General features: G+C 43.8%; 4 protein-coding genes across 7 annotated transcripts; 1 reads left to right on the top strand and 3 right to left on the bottom strand.

Moving 5' to 3' along the window:
* Positions 1-2,497: 2,497 nt before the first annotated feature.
* On the bottom strand, positions 2,498-5,458 carry LOC115682284 (expansin-B3-like). Its single transcript, XM_030606458.2, has 4 exons — positions 5,131-5,458; positions 4,254-4,560; positions 3,729-3,858; positions 2,498-3,192 (listed from the first exon to the last, which is right to left on the bottom strand). Exons 1-4 carry the CDS (start codon positions 5,294-5,296, stop codon positions 2,998-3,000), a joined length of 798 nt encoding a protein of 265 aa, XP_030462318.1. The 5' UTR covers positions 5,297-5,458; the 3' UTR covers positions 2,498-2,997.
* Positions 5,459-10,367: 4,909 nt separating this feature from the next.
* Positions 10,368-14,893, bottom strand: LOC115682385 (tetraspanin-19). 4 transcript variants are annotated; one of them, XM_030606598.2, is made up of 7 exons: positions 14,501-14,891; positions 13,339-13,438; positions 13,078-13,158; positions 12,884-12,988; positions 11,589-11,777; positions 10,866-10,925; positions 10,368-10,630 (listed from the first exon to the last, which is right to left on the bottom strand). In XM_030606598.2, the coding sequence occupies exons 1-6, from the start codon at positions 14,659-14,661 to the stop codon at positions 10,914-10,916; spliced, it is 648 nt and encodes a 215-aa protein (XP_030462458.1). In that variant the 5' UTR covers positions 14,662-14,891; the 3' UTR covers positions 10,368-10,630; positions 10,866-10,913. The 4 variants fall into 4 exon arrangements, with proteins under 4 accessions (XP_030462458.1, XP_056177473.1, XP_030462457.1 ...); XM_056321498.1 differs by lacking the exon at positions 10,866-10,925 and having other exon boundaries at positions 14,501-14,893; XM_030606597.2 differs by lacking the exon at positions 10,368-10,630 and having other exon boundaries at positions 10,637-10,925.
* Positions 14,894-16,341: 1,448 nt separating this feature from the next.
* LOC115682386 (uncharacterized) lies at positions 16,342-17,239 on the bottom strand. Its single transcript, XM_030606599.2, has 2 exons — positions 16,916-17,239; positions 16,342-16,748 (listed from the first exon to the last, which is right to left on the bottom strand). The coding sequence occupies exons 1-2, from the start codon at positions 17,169-17,171 to the stop codon at positions 16,519-16,521; spliced, it is 486 nt and encodes a 161-aa protein (XP_030462459.1). The 5' UTR covers positions 17,172-17,239; the 3' UTR covers positions 16,342-16,518.
* A 125-nt stretch (positions 17,240-17,364) lies between these two features.
* Positions 17,365-19,107, top strand: LOC115682321 (uncharacterized). The gene is made up of 3 exons (XM_056302442.1): positions 17,365-17,695; positions 17,945-18,100; positions 18,751-19,107. The coding sequence occupies exons 1-3, from the start codon at positions 17,510-17,512 to the stop codon at positions 19,090-19,092; spliced, it is 684 nt and encodes a 227-aa protein (XP_056158417.1). The 5' UTR covers positions 17,365-17,509; the 3' UTR covers positions 19,093-19,107.
* Positions 19,108-22,118: the final 3,011 nt, after the last annotated feature.

Raw genomic sequence — 22,118 nt, 5'->3', positions numbered from 1 at the left:
GAAATTCCCTTTTTGCCTTTTGCATCATCACCGCCTCCTTTGGTCATATTTTAATGTTTGCCGACACTTCCACTCGGGAACAAAAGCTTCCTCTAATTTCATAAACACAAATAAAGGATATACGGTCAAAAAGTGATGATTTTGCATTACCCGAAGTATGTTTAAATTTTGAAAAGCTCGTGGGCTTATTTAGAAGCGAAGCACCGGTTGTGCATGTCACGAGGACAATCGATGTATAAAGCACCGCAAAGTTTTCTTAATTTGATTGCTCAACAAGTGACCTGTAGTATTCATTAACAAAGTCTTCTCTCTTTTTTAAATTAAAGTGCGGGTCTCAACAATGACACTGCCCCATGGCATTGCATGCTAGTGTCATTGCTCTACTGGGTTTGGCAGTCTAGTAGCGTCCACATGAGCTTTCTCTCATCTCGCCCGATTAACCTCCCGGGAGATGTTAAGGGCGTGCTCCCCCACTCCCATCAGACCCAAACGTAAATACCACAAGGAGAGAAGTAAACTCCCTTGCCATTGAAGCCTCACGTTATTACTCACCGATGTTTGGGGAAGTGAAGTTCGATTCGTTCACGTTCAAAGTGTTTGTATAATCGAGCTTGATTCTAAAGATTGTGATTACGGAGTAAAGATTGGGACTTAAATACCTAGGTGAAGCTCAATCGACAAGACTCAAAAAATTTTGGAATTGAGTTCATCATATGGTTAGCTCTTTCTAGATGCACACACTCTCCCTTTGCCTTCGGATTAAGTAGGGGTGCGCAAAACAGACTGCCCAAATCGGAAACCGTCTGAGCCAAATCGAACCAGCCGGTTGGATCCGATTCCCAATTCCTATAAGTGAAACCGTTGTTTGGGAGATCCGGTTTCCAGTTCCAAGGGAGAACCGGGAACCGAACCGGATCAATTACATATATTTTTTTTATTTTTTCAAAAAAATTAGTAAAATGTAAACTAAATTTAAGTGAACTTCATGACATGAATTCATTAATAAAAATTAATAAAATATGAATTTAACCCTAATTGACCAGTTCCATTATACCAAATCGGAATCGGACCGGATCGAACCGGGAAACGATCGCTCCTAGGACTAAGGGTTGCGGTTGCCCTATTTTAATGCAAGTGTCGGCAAACAGTGTGTCCCGAAAGCAATTACAACTTGCAGGAGTTTCTTAGGATTCCCATTCCGTGCCCGTGCCCCTGCGGTCTTGTCCAAAAGGCAAACTTGCTGCCTTGAGGAAAATTTTAAAAAAAAAAACCCCTCTTGAATTTTATGTTCAACGACTTATACTCTAGAACGAATTTTCACACAAAGAAAGTATGTTAAAATTTTGAAAAGCTCGTAGGCTTATTTAGAAGCACCGGCCGTGCATATTACAAGGACAATCGATGTATTGAGAATCGCAAAACTTTCTTAACTTGATTGCTTAACAAGTGACTTATAGTCTTCTTCTTAACTTGAATGCAAGTCTCAGCATCGCCACTGCCGAGAGCATGCAAGTGTTATTGCCTTTTTGGGTTTTGGTGGTCAAGCCCTTGCTATCTAAGCCACGCATTGCTTACTCATTCAGTCATGTCCCTCCTCGGTCACCGTTGTGTAGGGATCGTTTGGACTGCCTTCGGACTAAGGCTGCGGTTGCACGTGGCCACATAAATGGCCCGACTCGCGCATCCGTGACGATTTTAATGCAAGTTCCGGCAAAACAGTGCGTCCCACAAAAGGAATTATTGCTTGCCAAAAAGTTCATCGGATTCCCATTCCATGTCTGTGCCATTGCGGTCATGCTTAAAGTGTGCTCTTCTCATTCCACAGCCAATTCTCATTTTTCTTGATCTAACCATCGCATGTCCAATATAGTCAAACTCGATAATTGGCTTGATGTTGTTACACGTTCTTGGATGCCATAGTTACTCGATGACAGAATTGAAACACAGACCTTTTAATAGGAATCACTAAAGTACAGAAGGGATGTAAGAAGCTTATTGAATAATCTATGCATGTATATATTAGATGTCCTCTGCCCCCGATTCCTCCTCTATCTTTAATGCGTGATTTCATTATGCATCTCGAACTTCATCTACAAGAATCTCCAATTGCGCTCTACTTCAGGATTGCGGAGTCTGAGTCTAGACGACTTGTAATCGCCAACGATCTTTTAGCTCCATTTATCCCTTGGTTAATAGATGCTTCTTAACTCGGGCTTCATCTTCCTTTCAAGTCTAGAGTTGGCCAACACCACGTGTCATAATTTTCGCTTAAACTCTGTCAATTTAAAACTCACAATTGATGAATTCTCCATTACATCCCATCGACGGCTTTAGGGGTTATGATCAAGGGGTTTGTTTAAGCATTCTATAGAGTGGGCTTTATGGGTGAATTATATTGTTGTGACCTGATTTGGCCTTATGTTTAGGCCTAGATTTTGGGCATGATGACAACCGGTCAATTAAGGTATACAGACACTAAAGAAATCACTCCTGCAAGTAGCTCGAACAATTAAAATTCACCTTCGACTACAACTGAATCGACGGAAGAAACAAACTCACAACAAGTGTCCCCACAACAACTGACCTTTGTCTCCCCCCCACAACATGGATCGACAAGCAGATTCAATTTAAACGGTCCAAAGTCATCATCAAGACAAAACAATGGCCCCCACAATCTCGTTAACCCCACACCAACCCAATCTCTGCACACATGCTATTGCAAAGCCTATGCACGCTCTCTCTCCTTCGGAGAGGGGCTACATCAACTACACAACACGAACACTCCCGCCCACACTTGCCTCCAAGAAAACCCAAATGAGAAAAAAAGTACACATCAAGGGGGAAAATTGAAATGAAGAAGAAGAAGAAGAAGAAAGAGCATGGGATGCCAATCTATGCACCTCCACTCGCTACTTTTCTTCGAAAAAGAGAACCGGCAAAAGCTACTTTGGGACGGGATGCTAGGTAAAGGGGGACTTTGGCGGATAGATGATGGAGTTAGAAGAAATTGAGGCGAGAGGTGTAAGTGGCTTTGGGAGACCAGTTCCTTGGGATGACATCTCTGGCCGAGAGCGTTCTTGAGGTCGACAATGAGGTCAGCTTCACCGAGAAGGGGCCTTGCAGAGGACCCCCAATGATGCACCAGTTCGCCCCCCACAAGTGCTTCATCTCTACCCACTCGCTCGAACTCGCCTGCCCATATCCATGAACACGACAAGAAGTTTAGTTTTAGTGACGATATGGACACCATTACGAGCCCACAAGTCGAGGGACTACCGTGCGACGTGACGTCTGCACGATCCGCCGCGACTACAGGAGTTGGCTTCCAAAAGGGTGTTAAAGATTTCAACGAAAGATTCGAATATCGCGCGACTTTACCAAAGTGCATCATGTGCTCTTTGGTGCGACTCTTTTCTTAGCACGTTTATAAGGTCCCTTTTCTGAAGTTAATTAAAGCGGAAGATGCGGCACTTTTCCACAGGAGCACATTCCTAAAGTTAGGCACCATTTGTGAATTCCATGGGACCCCAAAAGTTTCAGTGGTGGAATTGAATAAGAAAGACAGACAAAAGAATGAATCGAATGGAAAAAAAACTAACTTTGGTGGTGCTTTCAACACACTTTCACTCTTTTGTTTTCCCCTTTAATTTCTGAAGGACCAAAGAAGCACAAGGGCAGAAGGAAAAGAAGAGAGACAGAGAGAGAGAGAGACAGAGAGAAAGACTTACGGGTCTAATGTGCATGGAACCCACGTCGCCATCTCCATCCTCAAATTCGACCAAGAGAGAGAGCCAATAGTCCGTGGAGCCTTCGTTCACGTGGAACGCTATATTCTTGCCCGGATACTTGCACGGTGTCCTGCAATCCCAATATCATACGATAAACCATGTCTCGTTAACCCAAAAAACAAAGAAAAGAGAGTCTCTTCCGGTGGGTTTGTTTCGCAAAACAAAATAAATAATTTAAAAAATATTTTCTTGAAAAATGATCGGGATGTTGTTGCGCGCATTCCCGGTATTCATTGCTAAAGCCAAAAGTCAGTAGATTTATGTTGTCATTTTTAATTGTTTCCCAAGTGATTTTTAAGAATTCTTTAATAAGTGTCCTCAAGAAGCCCCCAACATTTTTTGCTGAATTTCTCGAAGACCAGAGCACCCTCGATCCCCACAAAGACCGTTGAAAAGTAAAGGGCGGAGAGACAGCGCGACTCTGTGCTTCCGCAGAGTCAAAAAGAGCAGAACGAGCTGCCCTACCTCCGGTACTGGACGGGGAGGACGCCCCGGTTGCGGAGCGGGCCGGCCTCGCCCGTGATGGCCATGCGGCCGAAGGCGGCGCCGCTGAGGTCGAAGTGGGTGTTCCCGCCGGAGCAGTAGCCGCCGGGGCACTCGTCGGTGACGATGATGGTGACGGCCCTCCGGGAGCAGATGCTCTGGTCCACGCACTTCACCTTGTAGCACGCCCCGCAGCCCACGCCGGCCTTGAACAGCACCGGGCTCACCGCCCCGACCCGAGCCCTCAGCGGCTTCACGTCCACCAGCGACCCGTACCCGCACGCCCCACCTGCATTTTCAGCCCCAAAAGAGTTTCCATCAGATGGCATTCAATTGATTTTCATGATTCCAGATCCCGCGGGAAACCATTTTTTGGTGAACTACCAAGATTTCACAAGAATGATACGTAGTAGTGGTCACTGTCATATTGAATTTCAGGCGTCGCTGTCATACATATTGTTGCATGTAAAAAAGGAGAGAGAGACACACACACACAGACGGAGAGAGATGTCTACGTTTTCTTGTTTACCGTCTTCTCTCCTCACATTGCACACATTTTCAACCCAAAGACTCAAAGAGTCTGTCCAACGAGAACATCCCCCATTAGCGAGTTCTCGAGGGAGCTTTAACTCCGCAGACTCACCGAGTCTTCATGGCACATTTTTAGCTACATGCAAAGTGCGAAGTGGAGCCTAACAAATGAATCCCCCGAAATGCACAACCCTTTACATTTACCCAGTTAGCTCTAGATGACTCAGAGGCGACTCGCGTACAGAACACAAGCTTTGAGAATTCTCAACGATTATCAGCAGATCCGAACAATGTAGCTACACCAAGGGTCGGAGCGGGACCAACTCACCGTCGCTGCCGTCGCCGTCGGGGCTGCCGTACCAGGTGGCCGTGGCGGGCTTCCAGCGCGTGACGGCCACTTGCTTCTTCACCTGCGCAGACGCGCACCGCAGCACCAGCAAGAGCCAGAGCCGAGCGAGGAGCGGGGCAGAGGAGGGGCCACGGCGGCGCTGCATTGTCCCCGCCACCAGCTCGCGGCGGAGAAACCGAGGGACAGTTAAGAGAGAGGGGGGAAGGGAAGCCCTCGAAAAGGCTCGCCGACACTTGCCACAGGGGTCGAGAACGCTGTTAGCTGCTACTCTGTATACTACTCTGTAGCGCTGCAGACTCCTAGCGTCTCTGTTTAACGCCAATTTATAAAGAAACAGAAAAGCTGCGAGCCTCGCTTTTGCCTCTCTATTGATTTTTCAATTCGAGAGTGGACACGGAGGACGCGTTTATTTACGGTGCTTGCCACTTCGGCTCCCCCGAAGGGGGGCGTGCGGGGGGGGCCCACCGGCTGTTAAGGCGTTAATTCCGCTTTGACCGTACGCGCCCGGGAATGGGGAGGGCATTTTGGTCAGCATCGGCAAAGAAAGTGTTCCGATTAGTCATGGCCACGGTTCGGAACCGGCCGGTTCCGGTTCGTGGCCATATATGAATCGGCCGGTTCCGGTTATCTTTTTATTTTTTTTTTGCCCGTTGCCAAGGCAGCCTGCAAAGGCCCTGGCAACGGGCTGCAGCAGGGCCTGTAGACGTGCAGGCCCTGCTGCAGGTTTTCTGTTTTTTTTTTTAATTTATTTATTTAAAAAAAAATTTTTGGAATTGGGTCCAGAACCGCTGGTTCCAGGCCGGTTCCAAAATTGCTGGAACCAAAACCGGGTCCATAGGCCACAGGCCGGTTTCGGTTCCGAACCGCTGGCCCGATCAACGGGCTAGGCCTGGGTTTGACCGGGCCGGTTCCGGGCCGAAACTGGCCCGTGGCCATGACTAGTTCCAACTGGTAACATTTCAACATTTATGTCTCTTGCGACACGTGGAGGTCGCATTTTATCATCGCATGTAAGAGTCCTCGGTTTTGCGAGCGGTCCTGTTCTTAATTGGAGACCGGGATTTGGACCACGTGATCCAGGAACTAGATTGGACTGGCCCGGTCGGTCCGCTACGATCCAGTGGAACCAATCGCAATCTCATGAGTTCTGAAAACCATACACTTCCAGCACTATAAGTAAAATCCTAAATTGCAAAATCACGCAGCCTCACGTTCAACCTATAATTTGTATTTTGTACGAAAAAGGGCAAAAAACAGAGCATTGGATATTACCTTGATGAGATGCAAAAAACAGAGCAAGAGAGGGAAGCGAGAGTCAAGACTCGAGATAAGACCGCGAGAGGGAGGTGTTGAGCTCGAGCAAGAGGGACGAGACTCAAGCGAGAGAGGATGGCGCAATCTGAGAGTCGCAAGAGAGAGCGACTGAGAGAGTCGTGAGTCATGAGTGACAGTTGAGCGAGAGAGGTGTGAGAGGGAAAGAGCGATTAAGGTTGCGATTGTGAAAGAGGCATGAGAGCAGAGAAGGAAAGAGCGAGCGTGAGAGGGGTGAGAGGGAAAGAGTGAGCGTGAGAGGGAACAGGGAAAGGGCAAGTGTAATTTATGAATATGTGATTAGGGTTTTCTTTAAAGATTTTTAAGAAATAAAAAAATAATAATAGATCAGATTTGAGAGGTCTAGGTTGGCAATTCCGCAATTGGAACTAGGAACCAAATTGAAAATCCCCATTTCGAATTTTATGGAATCGGACCAGCGCCCCTAGGATCACCCAGAGCCGGTCAGTTTGATTCGATTAGGGGCAGTTTCCAGTCCAGGGCGGTTCCTATTTCTCACCCCTAATTGCATGGATCATAAGAATAACTATAGCCCTCTATAACTCATTCCATGGCTTAATTCCCTAGAAAAACCCAAATTTTAGGTCAAAGTCCCAATTCTGCCCCAAACTTTTTTGTTTAAAAAAAACCCGAACTTTAGGTCTAGTTGAAATCTGCCCCAAATTTCTCTATCTAAAAAAAAACTCAACTTTAAGTCTAGTCTCATTCGATCAAAAAAAAAAAGCCTAGTCTCAAATTTACCTCAAAATTTTTTTTGCCTAAGAGAAAAATCACCAATTTTTACTCTAATCCCAAATTTGCTCCCATTAGCCCTCTGTCCAAAAATCGCCATTAGTCATCCCTAATTTTCATATTCTAGAAGGTTTCATTGTGGAGATAATTTTCCATGTAACCTTGCTCATGTGGATTTGTTATTGACGTGGAAATGTCATGTCAAGTTAGGATTAAACCATGAAGGTAGATTTGAGAATAAATTGAAAATTGTTGATTTTTTTTAGACAAAACAAAATTCGGGACAGATTTGGGATCAAACCTAATGTTTAGGGTTTTTTTAGATAAAAAAAAAAGTTCGGGCAGAATTGAGATTAGACTTAAGATGGAGGGTTTTTTAAGGAGTTGGGCCCTTGTTCCATTAATTAAACAATCAACTTTTGATTTAACGATGTGTTTCCAATTCCCTTTGACTAAATGATCCAGCGATGTCTCTTGTTAGGTATAAAAGGACTTGTCCATGGAAGTACAAGAGTTACATGTGAAAGGGTCTAGCTGATTTTGCTGACCTTTTGGCTCACGGAGCCAATTTCAATGGTGCATGGGCACTCTCGTATTCATACTGTGTTTAACCTAATCAGATCTGTGCAAAAAATCTGCACCCTTTCGAGAATGCATTGAGTTCTGTCAAGTTAAAGCAGTAGATGTATTTGAGGAGAATGAGGACTTTAAGGGTAATGAATCATGTGGCCTAAGGTCGTGGCCCCGTTGAGGCAGATGTTTCTCTGAATTAATGGACCTTATCTGATGCGCATCCGCATCCGATGGAGTGGACCGCCCACTCGATGATACACCAGAGATCACAGAATCTTGCTGGGTCACATGGGGCGATTTCGCTTGAGCTTGCCCCCCACCCCATGTGAGCTGAATCTTGGCTGGATAGATGAACGTGAGCTCTAGAGGGATTAACACTTTCTTCATGTGGAAAGTTGCATCATCTGGATTTTTACATGATGGCCCCCGGAAGCTCTGTTTAGGTACCCTCAGCAAGCGGATGACCAGGAGGTGGGCTAGAGATTGTCTTTGCTCGTAATCATATTTACTTCCAGCATCGCGTAAAGATGTAAAAATTACTTGTTGCATTATCGAGAATTACTGTCTGGTGAAAATTAATCGTCGAGAAAGCAAGAGAGATAGTGCGAGTGCCTTCATGTCGCCCCTAGTTCTGTTGAGGAACGGATAGTGTATATGCTGTCCTCGTGTGTCTGGCTTCTAGAAATCTTGCTTATGTTTTTTGAAAGTGGCTTGCTGAGTTCTTAATGATGCTCTTTTTTTTTTATCTTTTAGTTGCTTCCTCGCATCTTTGAGATCAATCTCTTGAAAACAAAAGGAATGGACAACCTAAACGGTACATGTTGGGTGGAGCATTACAGTAGACAGTGGAAGTTGAAGCAAGCGACCTCTCGAATTCCACTTAAATGTAGTCCTCAGTGCTTCCCCTCCTCATCAACCTCTCAGATCCCACTAATGATGTTGCTCAAACCACTCACCCCCACAATCACCCGCATAATCTACAGCTCCAACGTCGAGCAAACGCTAGACATTAGAGAAAGCAAAAGCAGCACAATGATTACAGCAACAACGAGAAAGAAAGTTGTGATTTTTCACTTTGTTGGTCCTTGTGTTGTGGTGGTTTTCATTTGGGGTGTGATCCAAGATCCAACAGCCTCGGAAGTTCAGGGGAGAGAAAGAGGATGCTGACTGCAATGGAATCTATATGAAACATTTTGCTCAGACACAGTTTTCCCCAGAACAAACAAAACGGCAGATCCTCACAAGTTTGCAAGTTTCTTTTGAAAAATGCAGGCTTGATTCTTTCCTTCTTTTGTCCGAAGCTGGCACGAGCACATGTGAATCTGTTGCCGGCATGTGACTTATCTGCAGGCACCAACCGTTATATCCACTCATACAGACAAATCGGCACCCAGTGCGTGTTTGTCCATTCTCTCGCTAGAAAATTACCCATCACCAACCTTTTCCCCCATTCTCACTTGTCATTCTGATCTCACTTCACAGGTGAAAAAATAGAACACCCCTTTCCGTTTTCACACATTTACATGCATTTGACTCTTCATTCGCTTTTGGGTAAAGAGTAGACGGTGGTAATGGTCATTTTTTGCAGTTCATTATATCCAGAGATATGGCCTCTGTAACCTACAGTTGTGAGGTCAGTCCTCGTGCTCGTTCAGATTGCAGAAAGGCTGTTTAATTATCAGGGATGACAGATTACTATATTGAGAAGGTGAGAGAGTAGTGGGCATGTGATAGAGAATCGAGATATCGTTAAAGCTCGAAGACAACGCATAGGAACAAATGGGTTAAAGTCTTGAAAAGACGATCTGCCTGGAGCTTAATGGGAAAGGCATCCTTTTGACCATCTTCTTGAAGACCTTGTTGGCACCAGACCCTTTATACAACGCTCTCGTATCTCGAAAAAGGATGCACTCTTGGTGCCCCAGAACCCCAAAAAGAAAATTATATACGACCCATCACCAAATTTTAATCACATTTGATCCTGAAATTAGACTAAAAAACAGATCATCTAGTAACATAAATTCCCAAACTGTGATTCTCAGTTGTAAATCGCAATTTCTTCTCCCTTAAATCCTGATATATGCTTCGCGACGGTACCTAGAAATCCGGAGATCAAAAGTATGTGTCTTGAATATTTTATGACGCACATGAGCAATTCACGCTGCCTTTTCTAGAAAAGAGTGCTCTAGAGTCGTTGGACGACTTTGATTCATGTTGTCCGACAAAGTATGATTAAATTGTTAGTTAAAGCTGCTGCGGTTGAAGGATTATAACTGGCAAATCCACTCAACTAATGGCACGAAAGGAGCACTCGCATTATCCTAATCTAAAGCATACGTTTGAATCCTCATAAGAGTCACGTTGTGTGCAACCTTTAGTTTGCATCTGTCGACAGGTAATCCATAGTGCTTTCTTCTTTTTTCTTTTTGGTCCTAAAGCAACACGAGAGGATATCAGATATATCATTCATAATTTGACGTAATTGCCTCTTTTAATCTCGTTACCGAATCAATCGACATCGTATTGGGTTGGCCTGTCACATGCCACTTCATCAGCAACTAGCGGATGAAACACCTGCAAGTATAAGAATCGCCGAAAACAGGCACAGCGAGACGACTGACACATTGATCAGTGAATGCCATGTTTAGCTAGACTGACATCAGAATGAATTCGAGTGTTTAATCAAACACCAATTTATAAACATCAGTTACCCCAAATTTTCCGGATCAAAAGTTGATGCAACCGTAATCCTACTGCAGAATAATGGTGATGCATGTCAAACTGCATTGCTTCCATGCTGCCGAACCACCAAACTCTGGTTAGCTACCGGATAAAAGAGGCACTGAAAGACGAGAATGAGAGTTTAATTCCATATTTGCATATAGTAGCATTACACTATTAACAAAAAAAATTCTTGAGTTCTAGCATATTTCGCTTTTTGGTGCACAGTTGTAGAACTATCTGCATTATTGTACACGTATACACTACAAAGTGCACAAACTCGGAAATTTTAGACCAGTCATCCCACGATGAACCTCCAATTCGTTTAACAGGCATGACCAAGAGCAGCATCTTACGCGTCCCATCCACCAGTCAACAGTTGACGCCTCATTGAACCCGTTCGGTCACCTCCTTGTCTACATTAAAAGTAACAAGAATATGACGTAAAAGATCAGGTTATGAGTTTTGGGATGAGCAACAAAGATGTGCAATATCCTATCCATGTAAACAGTCCAATGAAGAATCTTAATTCGAATCGGAAAAACAAACACAGAACAATATTAAATGTCCAGCGGTACAGATAAATTCAATTTCAGGATGCCCTCTAACAAATATTAACATAGAGCTGTAGGCATTTTGTCTGCCTCACGAAGTGCAGGCTGGTCGGACAGAATCACATCGACTAGAAACAATAAATTGTGATCCAAAATGAGGCTGAACAAAATAGGATTAACCCAATCATCTCTGAGGAATCATCATTGAGGACAATAAAGAGGATATGTTAATGTAACAAAAAGAAACAGAAGTGACCAGCTCCAATTTACTGAGATAAGATAACCTTAGTATGAATCTTCCTCAATAGACAAATCATGCATGTTTACCCGTCACATGCTAAAAATGCAAGTTCACCTGCAATTTTGAACAGTTGGTTAAAATGGAGATATAGAACCGTGGAGGCACCAGAAAAATCAGACCTCGAGTTTCCATGAAGCCAAAGCTGACAAAGCCAGCAAGCTAGAACTTAAAATAGGTGAATTGGTATACAATACATGACAGGTCAAGAGTGCCAACATCAGTACCTTTTCATTGATTCTTATGCTCCATCCCTCGCTTTTGGATCCATAAGCAGGGTCTGCAACAACATAAGGTGGTGGGACCATAGCATTTTTCAACAAAGGAACTCTGTCAGGGGAGAAATCATCGTCACTGTCATAGTTTTCATGCGGCCCAAGAGCTTTGAGTACCATTGCCAGTAGAATGCATAGTCCCTGAAACAAAAGCATGAGAGAGTCAAAGAGAGGCAATAGAAATCAAAAGCTAAAAAAGGAAAAAGGAATTGCTCGTTTGTATTTCCTCATATGCGCAGGGTTGGCAACATGCATGTCAATCATCACTCAGTTAATGACATGTTAATAATGTTTGAAGAATTGTTTAAAGACCAAAGAGTGTCTGTAAACATAAAATTAAAGAAATTTGCACCATCTTCAAAAGTAAAGCAAATGACAGGTGATATTCACAATACGCAAGAAGGCAATATTAGAACCGTCATAATGAATTACTGCACTTTACCAACTCAACTTTGGCAATTTATGCACTTTTGAACCAAGGTATCAAAGAAACCTTGACTTCTCTAAACCCATTTACAGGATGTACCTTTCTCAACTCAACCATGGGAATGAATGCGCTTTCAACTAAAGGTACAAAAAAATGCCTTCACTACTCTAATCCTAATTTTCATGATAGTGCATTCGTGAAATTTTAACAAATTTCATGAACTTAGGAGGTATAATGCGAAGAGCAAATGTCTAGGTTACTGAACCATTCTCTGTTACTTTAATCAAATACTATCAGAATATGCCAGTGCAAACATTCAAAAGTTCAATATAACAAGCGTAACCTTTTCAAATTTTGTGTCAAAGTACAATATTGGGTTAATCAAGGAAGATTAAGTGCAATTGCCAAAGGAAGATAAAGAGCAATCAACTATATCGCAGCACAATCCTCTTGTTTTCCTTTAGATCAACAACTCATAGTTGTGAATTTGGCAGGAAGCCCTAAACGAGGAAATCAATGAAGTCGGCAAACATGCTTAACACAATTGAGTTCTTTTCTGCAAGGATTAGAAAAGAAAAGGTCATCCTATTAGCAAAGTTAAAGATCAACTTGTTTGATTGTCAACTTCCGCTTCTCAGGTTCAACTTTAGACAGCATTATCAAGTGAAGCCCACTTTATTATAGATAAATAAATAAAGGAGAGAGAAACCCAATGAACCCGAGTCCAACAAATAGTGAAAAAGGAAAAAGGAAAAAGAAGAAGGAGGGTCAACAGTTCAAGCAATTGCCCAAAGCCAAATACGTGCTCAAGCACACGTACCTGGATAGATACGATTGACAAGCCTATCCATTTGCACATCTCAAAGTTTGACCTGACAAATTCTTTCAAGAGATCAAGGTTCCCAGTAAGATCCTCTGGAAAGTCCTGTCAAAATGTCAAGCTTACTAAGTACATAATCCAAGACAGCCTTTGAGAAATAATACCAAGTACTTTAGCAAGAATTCTTAACATACCTCTTCCCAGTCACGATTCAGAAAGACGTCAATAGTTACTGCAGCTTCCAGAATGAGAAGCAAAAAGATGAACAGCATATACTGCATGTATTAAATACCAATGATGAATTTGTATAATAAACAATACCAAAAGAATGTGCTAAAGTAGGATAACAGGAAAGCCAAAAATTTCAACTGTGGAATAAAGAGCATAATCCAATTATGCTCCAAAATTACAGGTCCACAGCAAATCTAGAAGTTAGATGTTAAAAGAAAAATTACCAGGTAAAGGCAACAGCCATTTACTGTTTCTGCAGCTACATGTCCAGAGCATGTGATCACACACAAAGTAACTCCAAGACCAAGAAAAGTATAAATGAACCTGCAGAGACACAAATCGACTATTCTTAAACATTTGTCAGAACAAATGCAAGGGAACTATTCATAAATAAAAACATAGCGAGTATTAATACTGGTATGCAATGTGGTGTAACACCTTCCTAACCCTACGGCCTTGATCCTTTATATGCCAACTTTAGTTGCTACATTGAAAGGCAGCAGATTTAAAACTTCTGCCAGCATGCACATACGGCAGAGTGATTTCACTGCACTTTCCATTTTCGAAAGGACAATGTGACAACGTGACGCGTCATTAAGTCTTATAATTATGTCGCGCCATATTTTCAGCATAAATGAAGGATCAAAACTCTATGTAACACATAATGTTTCTTCAGCTGTAAAAAGCAAAACAAACAGTGCCTCTCAGCTCCCTTCAATAGACAACAGTAACTAAGCCTTGTCCTGGTAAGTGAGATCCTTTTACGCCGTAGAGACTCGATTGTCAACATGCTATCGTATGCTATACTAGCCAAAACGAAATGCCTCTCAGCTAGGTCCGCTAGGATATCAAAATAACCAGACAAATGAATACATTGGGAAAGCTGATGATAAAATATCAAGTATCCAGCCTACAAAGTTACCATCTTTTTTGTTCCCCCCTCCCATTACACTATAGTGCCACAAAGCCCACCAAAAAAAGAGTAAAGTGAGAAAGTAACGTGAAAAAAGGAAGTACACATGCATCGTCCACTCAAAACTCACACTCACACAACAAGATCTCAAGTTCAGCTTTTGCTGCAAAAGCAGAATGGCCCGCATCAAAGTTGAGCATATATTAATCGCTCTAATGTGAAACTCGTTTACCACCAAAAACTCAGCCAACTTCTTCAACACGACGCTGCAACCACAAACTTCAGCTGGGGATGCAGAGCTCGCTCGGAAATCAAAACGAAAGAAAGCCATTTCTCATACCAAAATGACGAAATTACGCATTCCCAAGAGAGTCTCAGCAATCAAATCAGGCGCACAAATAGAAAACCATGTCCTAACATATACCCAGAAACAAATAGAAGAAAACGAGGCGAAAGAGCAAGAAATGACAAACCAAGGGGCGTGCTGAGCAGAATGATCGAGATCAGACATGTGCCTCGTCCAAACCCGAATCATCCAGACCGAGTACAGAACCATGGCCATACCCACCATTCCAATCAAGGAGTTCACCAACTTCAGAATCGATTGCATGCAACTCTTCACCATGCTCCCCATCTTTCAAGCCGAGAGAGGAGGGAGAGACACAGAACCCAATTGAGGGATTGGCGCAGCTTCTGAATCCTGATCAAAATACACGGTGGGGGGCTTCGGGGCGTCAATCATACGCGATGGAGTCCGTGAATCCGACCGCCCGGGAGCGACGGAACGGCGATTCGCTGTGATTCTGTTGCTTCGTTTCCGTCCTCGCTAAGGCAAGATTAAGGATTCCCGGAGGGGGAAAAAACAAGACATTTTTAAGGATTCCCGGAGGGGGAAAAAACAAGACATTTTTAAGGATTCCCGGAGGGAAAAAAAATGACATTTTTATACTATTTATGTAATATTTTCTGATTTAGCTCGTAGTACCCATGATTGGTTTATTGATGTCGGATTGTTCTATGAGAAAAACAATGCAGATATCCGTCCAAAAATCTCGCCTTTTTATTCCTTTTTGAAATTGATATGTTCATGAGAATCGTATCGATGATTTTCATATTCTTTTCCACAGTAACGCTTTAAATGATGGCGTGGATGGTCCGTAATTTTTTTCGATTTCTGTAGTATCATCCCTGAAATTTTTCTTTGTACAATATAATTTTTGAGCTTTATATACAAAAGAACAGAAAAAACGACAGAAATCTATTTTGAAAAGATTAGGAGAGAGAGATGGGCAGAGTTGGGCTCTGTACACCAAGCGGAATCTGCGCGACCTTGCCGCCGTGCGCAGGCGAGATAGCGACCTCATGGCCGGCCTGTGCACGGCGGTGATGTGGAAGATTGGATGAGCAAAGTGGCACTTGTCTTGTGAAGCGTAAATCGTATTTGGTTCGGCAAGGCCTCGCGTTGCATGGAGAGTGACCTAAAACTGCTCGGGCCCAAGGCAAAAAGTTTCGAGTCTCCATCGAACAGGAAGCGACTCGGCTACTACTGATATGACTCGACCCAGCGTCTCGACTTCGAATCTAAATCCATGTCGGATCCTTGTCGATGCAAACCTGGAACTTCAAATGATTAAACAGTAGGTTTAATGGCATGGGGGCGAGCTCCTTCCCGCTCACCGCTATACCTCGCTATCGTCCGCAGCGAGGAAGCTTCCCTCGCCTCACACCTGCAACCGCACCAAGGGCCACTACTCTTGGCGGCTCGTGGCGAGGCTATTGTTTGATGTGCATTGCCGTAACTAAGCCTGTTGATGTGCTGAGGTTGGAGGTGTGTCACCTTAGCACGGCACGCAAGAAGTAAGATATGGCAATTAACAACCATTTGACTATCATATGCCTTTGTGTCAAAGTATATGATGGAAGGACTAATATTGCACAAACCGAAAAAGTTTAAGGGCACAATTGCACTAAAAGAAGTTCGAGAACAACATTGCCCAAATCGAAAAGATTCTAAAACCCATGCCATCATCCCTAATACCTTTTGAAAACAATTTCAAGAAAGTACATGCAAATTTACATGTCGACTTAATTTAATTCGAAGAATGACCATAAATGAGTTAATTAAGTACCACAGTGTTGCACGAATCGACCGCATGTGCACGAGAGAGAAAGGGAATACAGCGAAAGTGTAGTTAGTAATACCTTTTTCAGTAGACGCTCATGCCAACTTAATGACCATGTTAACAAGCTCATTTACTTTTTCAAGGGAAAGGTCGATAATCACAAAACAGAAGTATAACGTACGAAGATTCGATTGGAAAAATAAAATTAGAGATTTGAATAAACATTGAACATTTTGCCAAAAATAGTAGTCTTTGTCCCAATCAATAAAAGTGCATGTGCATTCAACATAGTCGTTGCAGTCTTTGTCAATGCACTGGTAACTTTAAGAGTCTGAGATGAAGGCATCGTTCGTTTTTGGGACAGTGAATCAGTCCGCATCGAAATCCAAGAACATTCGATAGGCATCGCGGTCCGAAGAGTAGTAGCCTCGGATCAAGCTGTCGACTTGGAACCCCAGTTTCTTGTACAGATTCATGGCGGGAGCCCTCAGGGGATCCACGTGAAGCGAGACCCTCTGCACTTTCCTCTCCCTGCACTTCTGCATCGCCGCCCGCAGCAGTGACCCGCCATGCCCTTGCCTCTGACAGCTCTCTTTGACTGGTGAGCGACGTTCGCGTTTCCATAAGATCGAGACCCACGTAGTAAAAAGAACGAAAAAAGAAATGAATGCGCCTGACTCTCATAGGACTTGCGTCAAACAGGTGACGGCCAATGCGGGACGAACAAAGAAATGGCAGACGAAGGAAGGGTTTTTCGAAAAGAACCTGCGAGCTTGGTGATGGAGGCGCACAGCGAAGAAAGCCAAGCGTACATGACATAGCCCGCGACTTCGCCGTCCAGCTCCAAGTAAAGCAACCCGGTGTTCTTCTTCCTCAGCTCCTCCTCGAACGATCTGGCCAGCGACTCGTGCTTCGGGAACAATCTCTTCTCTATCTTCACCGCGCCGTTCACTATCTTGTCCCAGTTATTGCCGGGGCCGGAGTTCCTCTTCAGCTCCAAGATCTCCCCTTTCGCCGCCATCGACGGCGGTTCCCCCCCCGAGCTCTGTTCGGGCCACTCCCTACTCTTTGACGAACAGTTCCAGAACTTCAATTGTAATTTCTCATATTAAAAAAAACACTGCAATCAAAAAACAAAATTCATTTAATTATTTCTTATCGGACTTAAAATTCTGATTAGAATTTATATCCCGCGTTATTTATCCGCAGCAAAAATTGTCACTTTCTTGTTCTTCCATGCCACTGAATTAAATCCAAAATTCTGGAAAAAGCACAAAATTCCGAATCGACGACCAACCCATACTCGAAAAAGCTTCTTCCTTTCGATTTTCGATTCAAGTTCTGCTGCGGAATTGGCGGATGATGCTAGTTCTTCATCCGCCCTTTGCTTCTCCCAATCCGATCGTTTTATGCAGAGACTTGGGCAAATCTCTGACCGTGTCTCCCTCGCCATGCCCTCTTCTCTTCCCTTCCAAGTTGAGGCCCTCGGCTTCTCCGAAACGCCGTTGCTCCAAGAACGAGAACACCCATGAAGCTTCTTTTCAGGTTGGCTCGCTTTTGCTAGCTCCTCTGCTCTTTCCATGGCTCTGAGAGCTTCTCCCTCCGGACTGAAATCGGCCCCGGATCGTTCGTGGGTTTTTTTTTTTTCGGTTTTGACATAGGAACGATCTTTAAATGGTCGTGTGTATGCGTTGCTCAATATCTGTTGGCGAAAAGGAAAGCGAATTGTGCTTCATTTCTGTCTAGCCTTAGCTGGTTGTTATCGAAACGGGGTGGTCGACCCTGATTTTTCAGGGTTTTCCGGCGCTGGCGTCAGATGTTCCGTGGGACGGTGAGGGCGTGTGGAGCACGTTTGCGTTTTACTTGCTCAGTTTGCATATTCCTCTGAGCTTTGGAGGTCTGTCCGTGGTTGCCCATGTGCTTCGCCGGCCTGTTCTTGATCCACAGACAGAAATCTTAATTTGATTGACGTACTGCATTCTAGGATTAAGCTGATCACTACTTTGGTAGACAAGACCTGTTTAGATTGGAAGGAAAGGCAGATTATTTGTAGCCACCAGTTCTCTCAATTGCTTCAACATTTTTATCTTTGGAACAATAAACTTGAACTACCTCTCCTAGCTTTATCCATTATCGGGTTTATGTCGGAATCGACTGCCCATTGGTCACCCAATTTCGAATCTGACTTGTGAAGACCGCAATGGTCTTCTCTTTTAAACCAATTGAAAGTTGACTGATGTTGCTAAACGAGAATGTAGTACCAAGGCAAAGTTGTCTCCTTTAGGAGGATGATTGGCAACTGTGCCAAAGTCTTTATAAGTACAGGGGAATGAAGTCTGGCAAATAGATTGTGTTGTATTTACTTAACCCTGATTATTTGAAATCTCTTGAGCGAGGTGTAAGTGTAAGCTTGTGGCTCGTTGTGTCATATAGTTCAGCAGATTTTCTTCCACCCAACTGGACTCTCTCTTCTTTGCATGTCCGTGGGTTGTAAAACTGTGCCTCCCAGCATTTACTACAGTTAACTTCCTGTCTTAAATCTTTAAGGCACGATATTAGCATCAGATGGTAACTTTCTTCTCTCATGTGTACGCTTGTAGGCAGTCAACAATCTCATACTCAAGGAGATCCTCCTAAGCAGCGACATTTCAAGAGCGGCTTGTGTTCTTGTCTTCTGCATCATCACCCCTTTGTTGGAAGAAATTGTTTACCGGGGCTTTCTGCTGACATCTATCTCGTCCACATCAAAGTGGCAGCAGGCCGTTCTCTTGAGCTCCGCTATCTTTAGCGCCGTTCACTTCTCAGGCGAGAATTCCTTGCAGTTGTTCGTCATCGGGTGCATTCTCGGCTGCTCTTATTGTTGGAGCGGAGACTTGAGTACATCCTTCCTCATTCATTCCTTGTACAACGCACTGATCCTCATAATAACATATACATCATAAAAGATTTTGGATTGACTTTTACGTTTTATCGTTCCGCTCGGTCAAAATTTCATGGCCCTTGTGCTTTGCCAATCTGAAAATCCAAAACACTTAAAAACTTTCGCAAAATGCATATGTTGACACGTGAATTCACATATGACTCTTTTCGCAACTTTTTGAATGTTCGAACGGAATTCTTACTTTCGGTGAGAAAGCACCTTTCTTGCTGTAATATAAGTGGAATCAAACAGGCAATTCGATTAAGTTAGAAACTTATGTGCATAACTCTGGTTATCTTACTGATGAAGTTATCGAGTTTTCTTTTCTGCTTTGTCCTTCAAAAGAACGATGCTTGAAAAGGTCCCAGCAAGAATTGTCGAGGAATATTCTAGATGGGATGTTGTCCCAAAAAATGTCAAGCTCCATGTTAGGCACCCACCTGTACATACCTGTGGAATATGATGTGCTTTGGTTGATTGAAGACCGTGACAGTTAACCATAAGCATTTGAAAATTTGAATGTCGATTTCGTCAGCTCGGATTGTTGACTTTACAGGTTCATGATTTGGCTGGTTTAGGAGCAATTCCAGCTGGGAATCCATGATCATCTCCGCTAATCGTGATTAGTCTCGCATGATGGATTATTAGCACATGCTAATTCAAATCACTCGAAATGAATCGTTTGTTAGTTTTCTAACCTGTAGTGAGATAGACATCTCTTCCGAAGAAGGAGCGAGTCTAACACAGATGAATAGGCAAAGAATGCCTAGGCGCAAGGGACAATTATCTTTGAGAAGCTCAGCACTTTTCTCTTGCTATGCATCTTCACTATATGCACCGGTGCGACGAATTACTCTCACGAGTACCCATAGAACAAAATGAACCTAAAAGAAGAATAAAGGCTCGGTAGAAATTACCTATTTTTCGAGATGCTGCTATAAGTTCTATCCATATATGTTCTAGTCGGCAACTCATCATTTTATTAGAATTGAGAAAATAGTCCAAACGAATTTAACTTTCCTTCTTCTTTGTTTTCAAAGAAACTCTCATCAACTAGCGCCGTTCGGACATAACCCTGGCTTTAATGCACGTGCTGATTCTAAGTTAGATGACCCCAAGTGCACAATCGATGATTCACAAGCCCGTTTCCGAAAGAGAACTCTCTATCAGCAGTGGGTGAAATCAAAAGGGATTTTGTTGATGAGTTTCTTCATCCAATTTGTAAGAGAAATTTTGCATTTCTCCTGTCGTAATCGATCGATATTTTGAAAACCGAAATGGCGCACGTAAAATAAACGTCGGGCCCCCACCCGTTCACGTTATCCGGTGCTAAAATAATCAGAATAAATACAAAATGTCTTTCTTTTTGGGGGGGGGAAAAAAAAGCAATTGGGTGAACTGGAGATCCCTTTCGTACCAAAGGCTAAGACGGTGGTGGGCACCCACGGGACAGCGAGGAAGGAACATCTTCGGCATGGGGGTTTTCCCCCACAAAGGAAAGCGCCATCGGGGGTCCACGTGGGACCCACGAACTCATCTTTTAACCCCCCCCGGCAATCATCGTGTTCCCACTCGATGCCCTCCACGTGTCCGCCTGAGCTGGACCGCACGATGGGGAAACCTCGGAATTGCACGGCGAAAATAGGGAAAGAGGAGGTCGCTCGGGAGGGAGGGGGGTAAGGGATCCAGCGTGGCGCGACACACGTAGAGCTCGCATCCGCCCGGCCGGGTGCGCGATTAGTTCGGAGGAAAAGGGAAGGGGCCTCCCTATAAAGCCAGAGCAACCCTACAGATTCGTGTTGGAATCCGACTCGGTGGTGCTGCTCTGTGGCTGTCTCTGTCGTCTCTAGAATCTTCTTCGTGCTCTCCGCGGGAAGGAACGCACGGGCGATGGCGGGCTTCGAGCAGCAGGTGAAGGAGAGGGCGAAGGAGCTCAAGGTCCTGTTCAAGAAGGGGTTCAAGATCGTGGGGGATTCCTGCAAGAAAGGCTGGTACAAGGTCAAGAACATCCGGCGCTGATGGCCCTCTCGCCCTCCCCCCCCCCCCACCCCCACATGCAGCCGCGGCCTCGTCTCTTCTCGCTCTATACATGTTCTTCCTCCTCTTCTCTTTTGGTTCCTGTCGTGGGTTTCGATTTTTGCGATGTAAAGATCTAGCCTTTCTGTTTGACTGTTTGGTTCCTTCTGTTTCATAGGCCTCTCTCTCTCTCTCTCTCTCTCTCTCTCTCTCTCTCTCTTTCTCTCTTTTGTGTTCTTGTTTTTCTTTGGGGGGTGTGGGTTTGGTAGTAGTGGTAGGAGACCTCTTTGGTTCATCAGATTAGATCTCTGCTCTAGACTGCTCGTGCTTTTGCTGGAAGTGGTTTTCTGATCGCTTTCTCTAATGTATTGCTGTTGAAGTTTGACACAAAATCGATTCTTGTTGGCTCTGTTGCTCTGCTCTATCTATTCGCCCCCCCTGTTTCTCTCTGTTGGTTCGATGTACGTGGGATTTTCATCTTCTTGTATGAACGAAGGATGGCGAAAGCAGTTCGTTGACCCCCCGCCGATAGATTGCTGCTCGTTGATTGAAATTCAAGGGTCTTTCTTGAGTTTCGAGGTTGTGACTGGAGTAGGCCTTCTGCTTCCTCAAACCGTCTCTTTACTTCCTACCTAAAACTCCTAGGCGCATGAGTGGAAAAGAGATTGATCCAAGATTCATCTCGAAAAATTCGGTTTTTGCCAAAAAAGAATATAATCCTAGGACAGCGTTCTGTATTATGCTGAAAATTTAGGGAAAAAAACGTTTTGTCGTTTGGCTAGGATGATATGTCTAATTGTAAATAATAAATCTCTTGAGTGTCACATGAGCACACCTGTTACTTGTCAATGAGCCTTGCACAAGTCAACCGAAGATATGGACGGAGCTAATGGAAAAAAATCGAAGAAAAGTCACGATCTATTAATTTTGGTTTTTTTTTTTTAGGTAATTATGTTATCTGCTTTAGTCACGATATCTTCACCCATTCCAAATAAATTGAAAAAAATCGAAAAAAGAATATACGGGAGAAAC

The sequence above is a fragment of the Syzygium oleosum genome, unplaced genomic scaffold (assembly GCF_021117445.2).
Source record: "Syzygium oleosum isolate NSW1041296 unplaced genomic scaffold, Sole_v2.1 Sole_v2.23, whole genome shotgun sequence".
NCBI classification, from domain to species: domain Eukaryota; kingdom Viridiplantae; phylum Streptophyta; class Magnoliopsida; order Myrtales; family Myrtaceae; genus Syzygium; species Syzygium oleosum.
This window is presented reverse-complemented; position numbering and strand designations above follow the sequence as displayed.

What these genes read in the sequence shown, in the direction of transcription:
- LOC115682284 (XM_030606458.2), bottom strand. Translation starts at nt 5,296, where the DNA reads ATGCAGCGCCGCCGTGGCCCCTCCTCTGCCCCGCTCCTCGCTCGGCTC. An exon ending in CTCCCCGTCCAGTACCGGAG is followed by an intron (nt 3,859 to 4,253) that starts GTAGGGCAGCTC and finishes TTGGGATTGCAG; the next exon opens with GACACCGTGCAAGTATCCGG. An exon ending in GTTCCATGCACATTAGACCC is followed by an intron (nt 3,193 to 3,728) that starts GTAAGTCTTTCT and finishes GGATATGGGCAG; the next exon opens with GCGAGTTCGAGCGAGTGGGT.
- LOC115682385 (XM_056321498.1), bottom strand. Translation starts at nt 14,661, where the DNA reads ATGGGGAGCATGGTGAAGAGTTGCATGCAATCGATTCTGAAGTTGGTG. An exon ending in TGAATCGTGACTGGGAAGAG is followed by an intron (nt 12,989 to 13,077) that starts GTATGTTAAGAA and finishes ACATTTTGACAG; the next exon opens with GACTTTCCAGAGGATCTTAC. An exon ending in GCATAAGAATCAATGAAAAG is followed by an intron (nt 10,631 to 11,588) that starts GTACTGATGTTG and finishes CTCGTCTTTCAG; the next exon opens with TGCCTCTTTTATCCGGTAGC.
- LOC115682386 (XM_030606599.2), bottom strand. Translation starts at nt 17,171, where the DNA reads ATGGCGGCGAAAGGGGAGATCTTGGAGCTGAAGAGGAACTCCGGCCCC. An exon ending in CTCCATCACCAAGCTCGCAG is followed by an intron (nt 16,749 to 16,915) that starts GTTCTTTTCGAA and finishes GTCGCTCACCAG; the next exon opens with TCAAAGAGAGCTGTCAGAGG.
- LOC115682321 (XM_056302442.1), top strand. Translation starts at nt 17,510, where the DNA reads ATGATGCTAGTTCTTCATCCGCCCTTTGCTTCTCCCAATCCGATCGTT. An exon ending in CCCATGAAGCTTCTTTTCAG is followed by an intron (nt 17,696 to 17,944) that starts GTTGGCTCGCTT and finishes CTGATTTTTCAG; the next exon opens with GGTTTTCCGGCGCTGGCGTC. An exon ending in CTGTTCTTGATCCACAGACA is followed by an intron (nt 18,101 to 18,750) that starts GAAATCTTAATT and finishes GTACGCTTGTAG; the next exon opens with GCAGTCAACAATCTCATACT.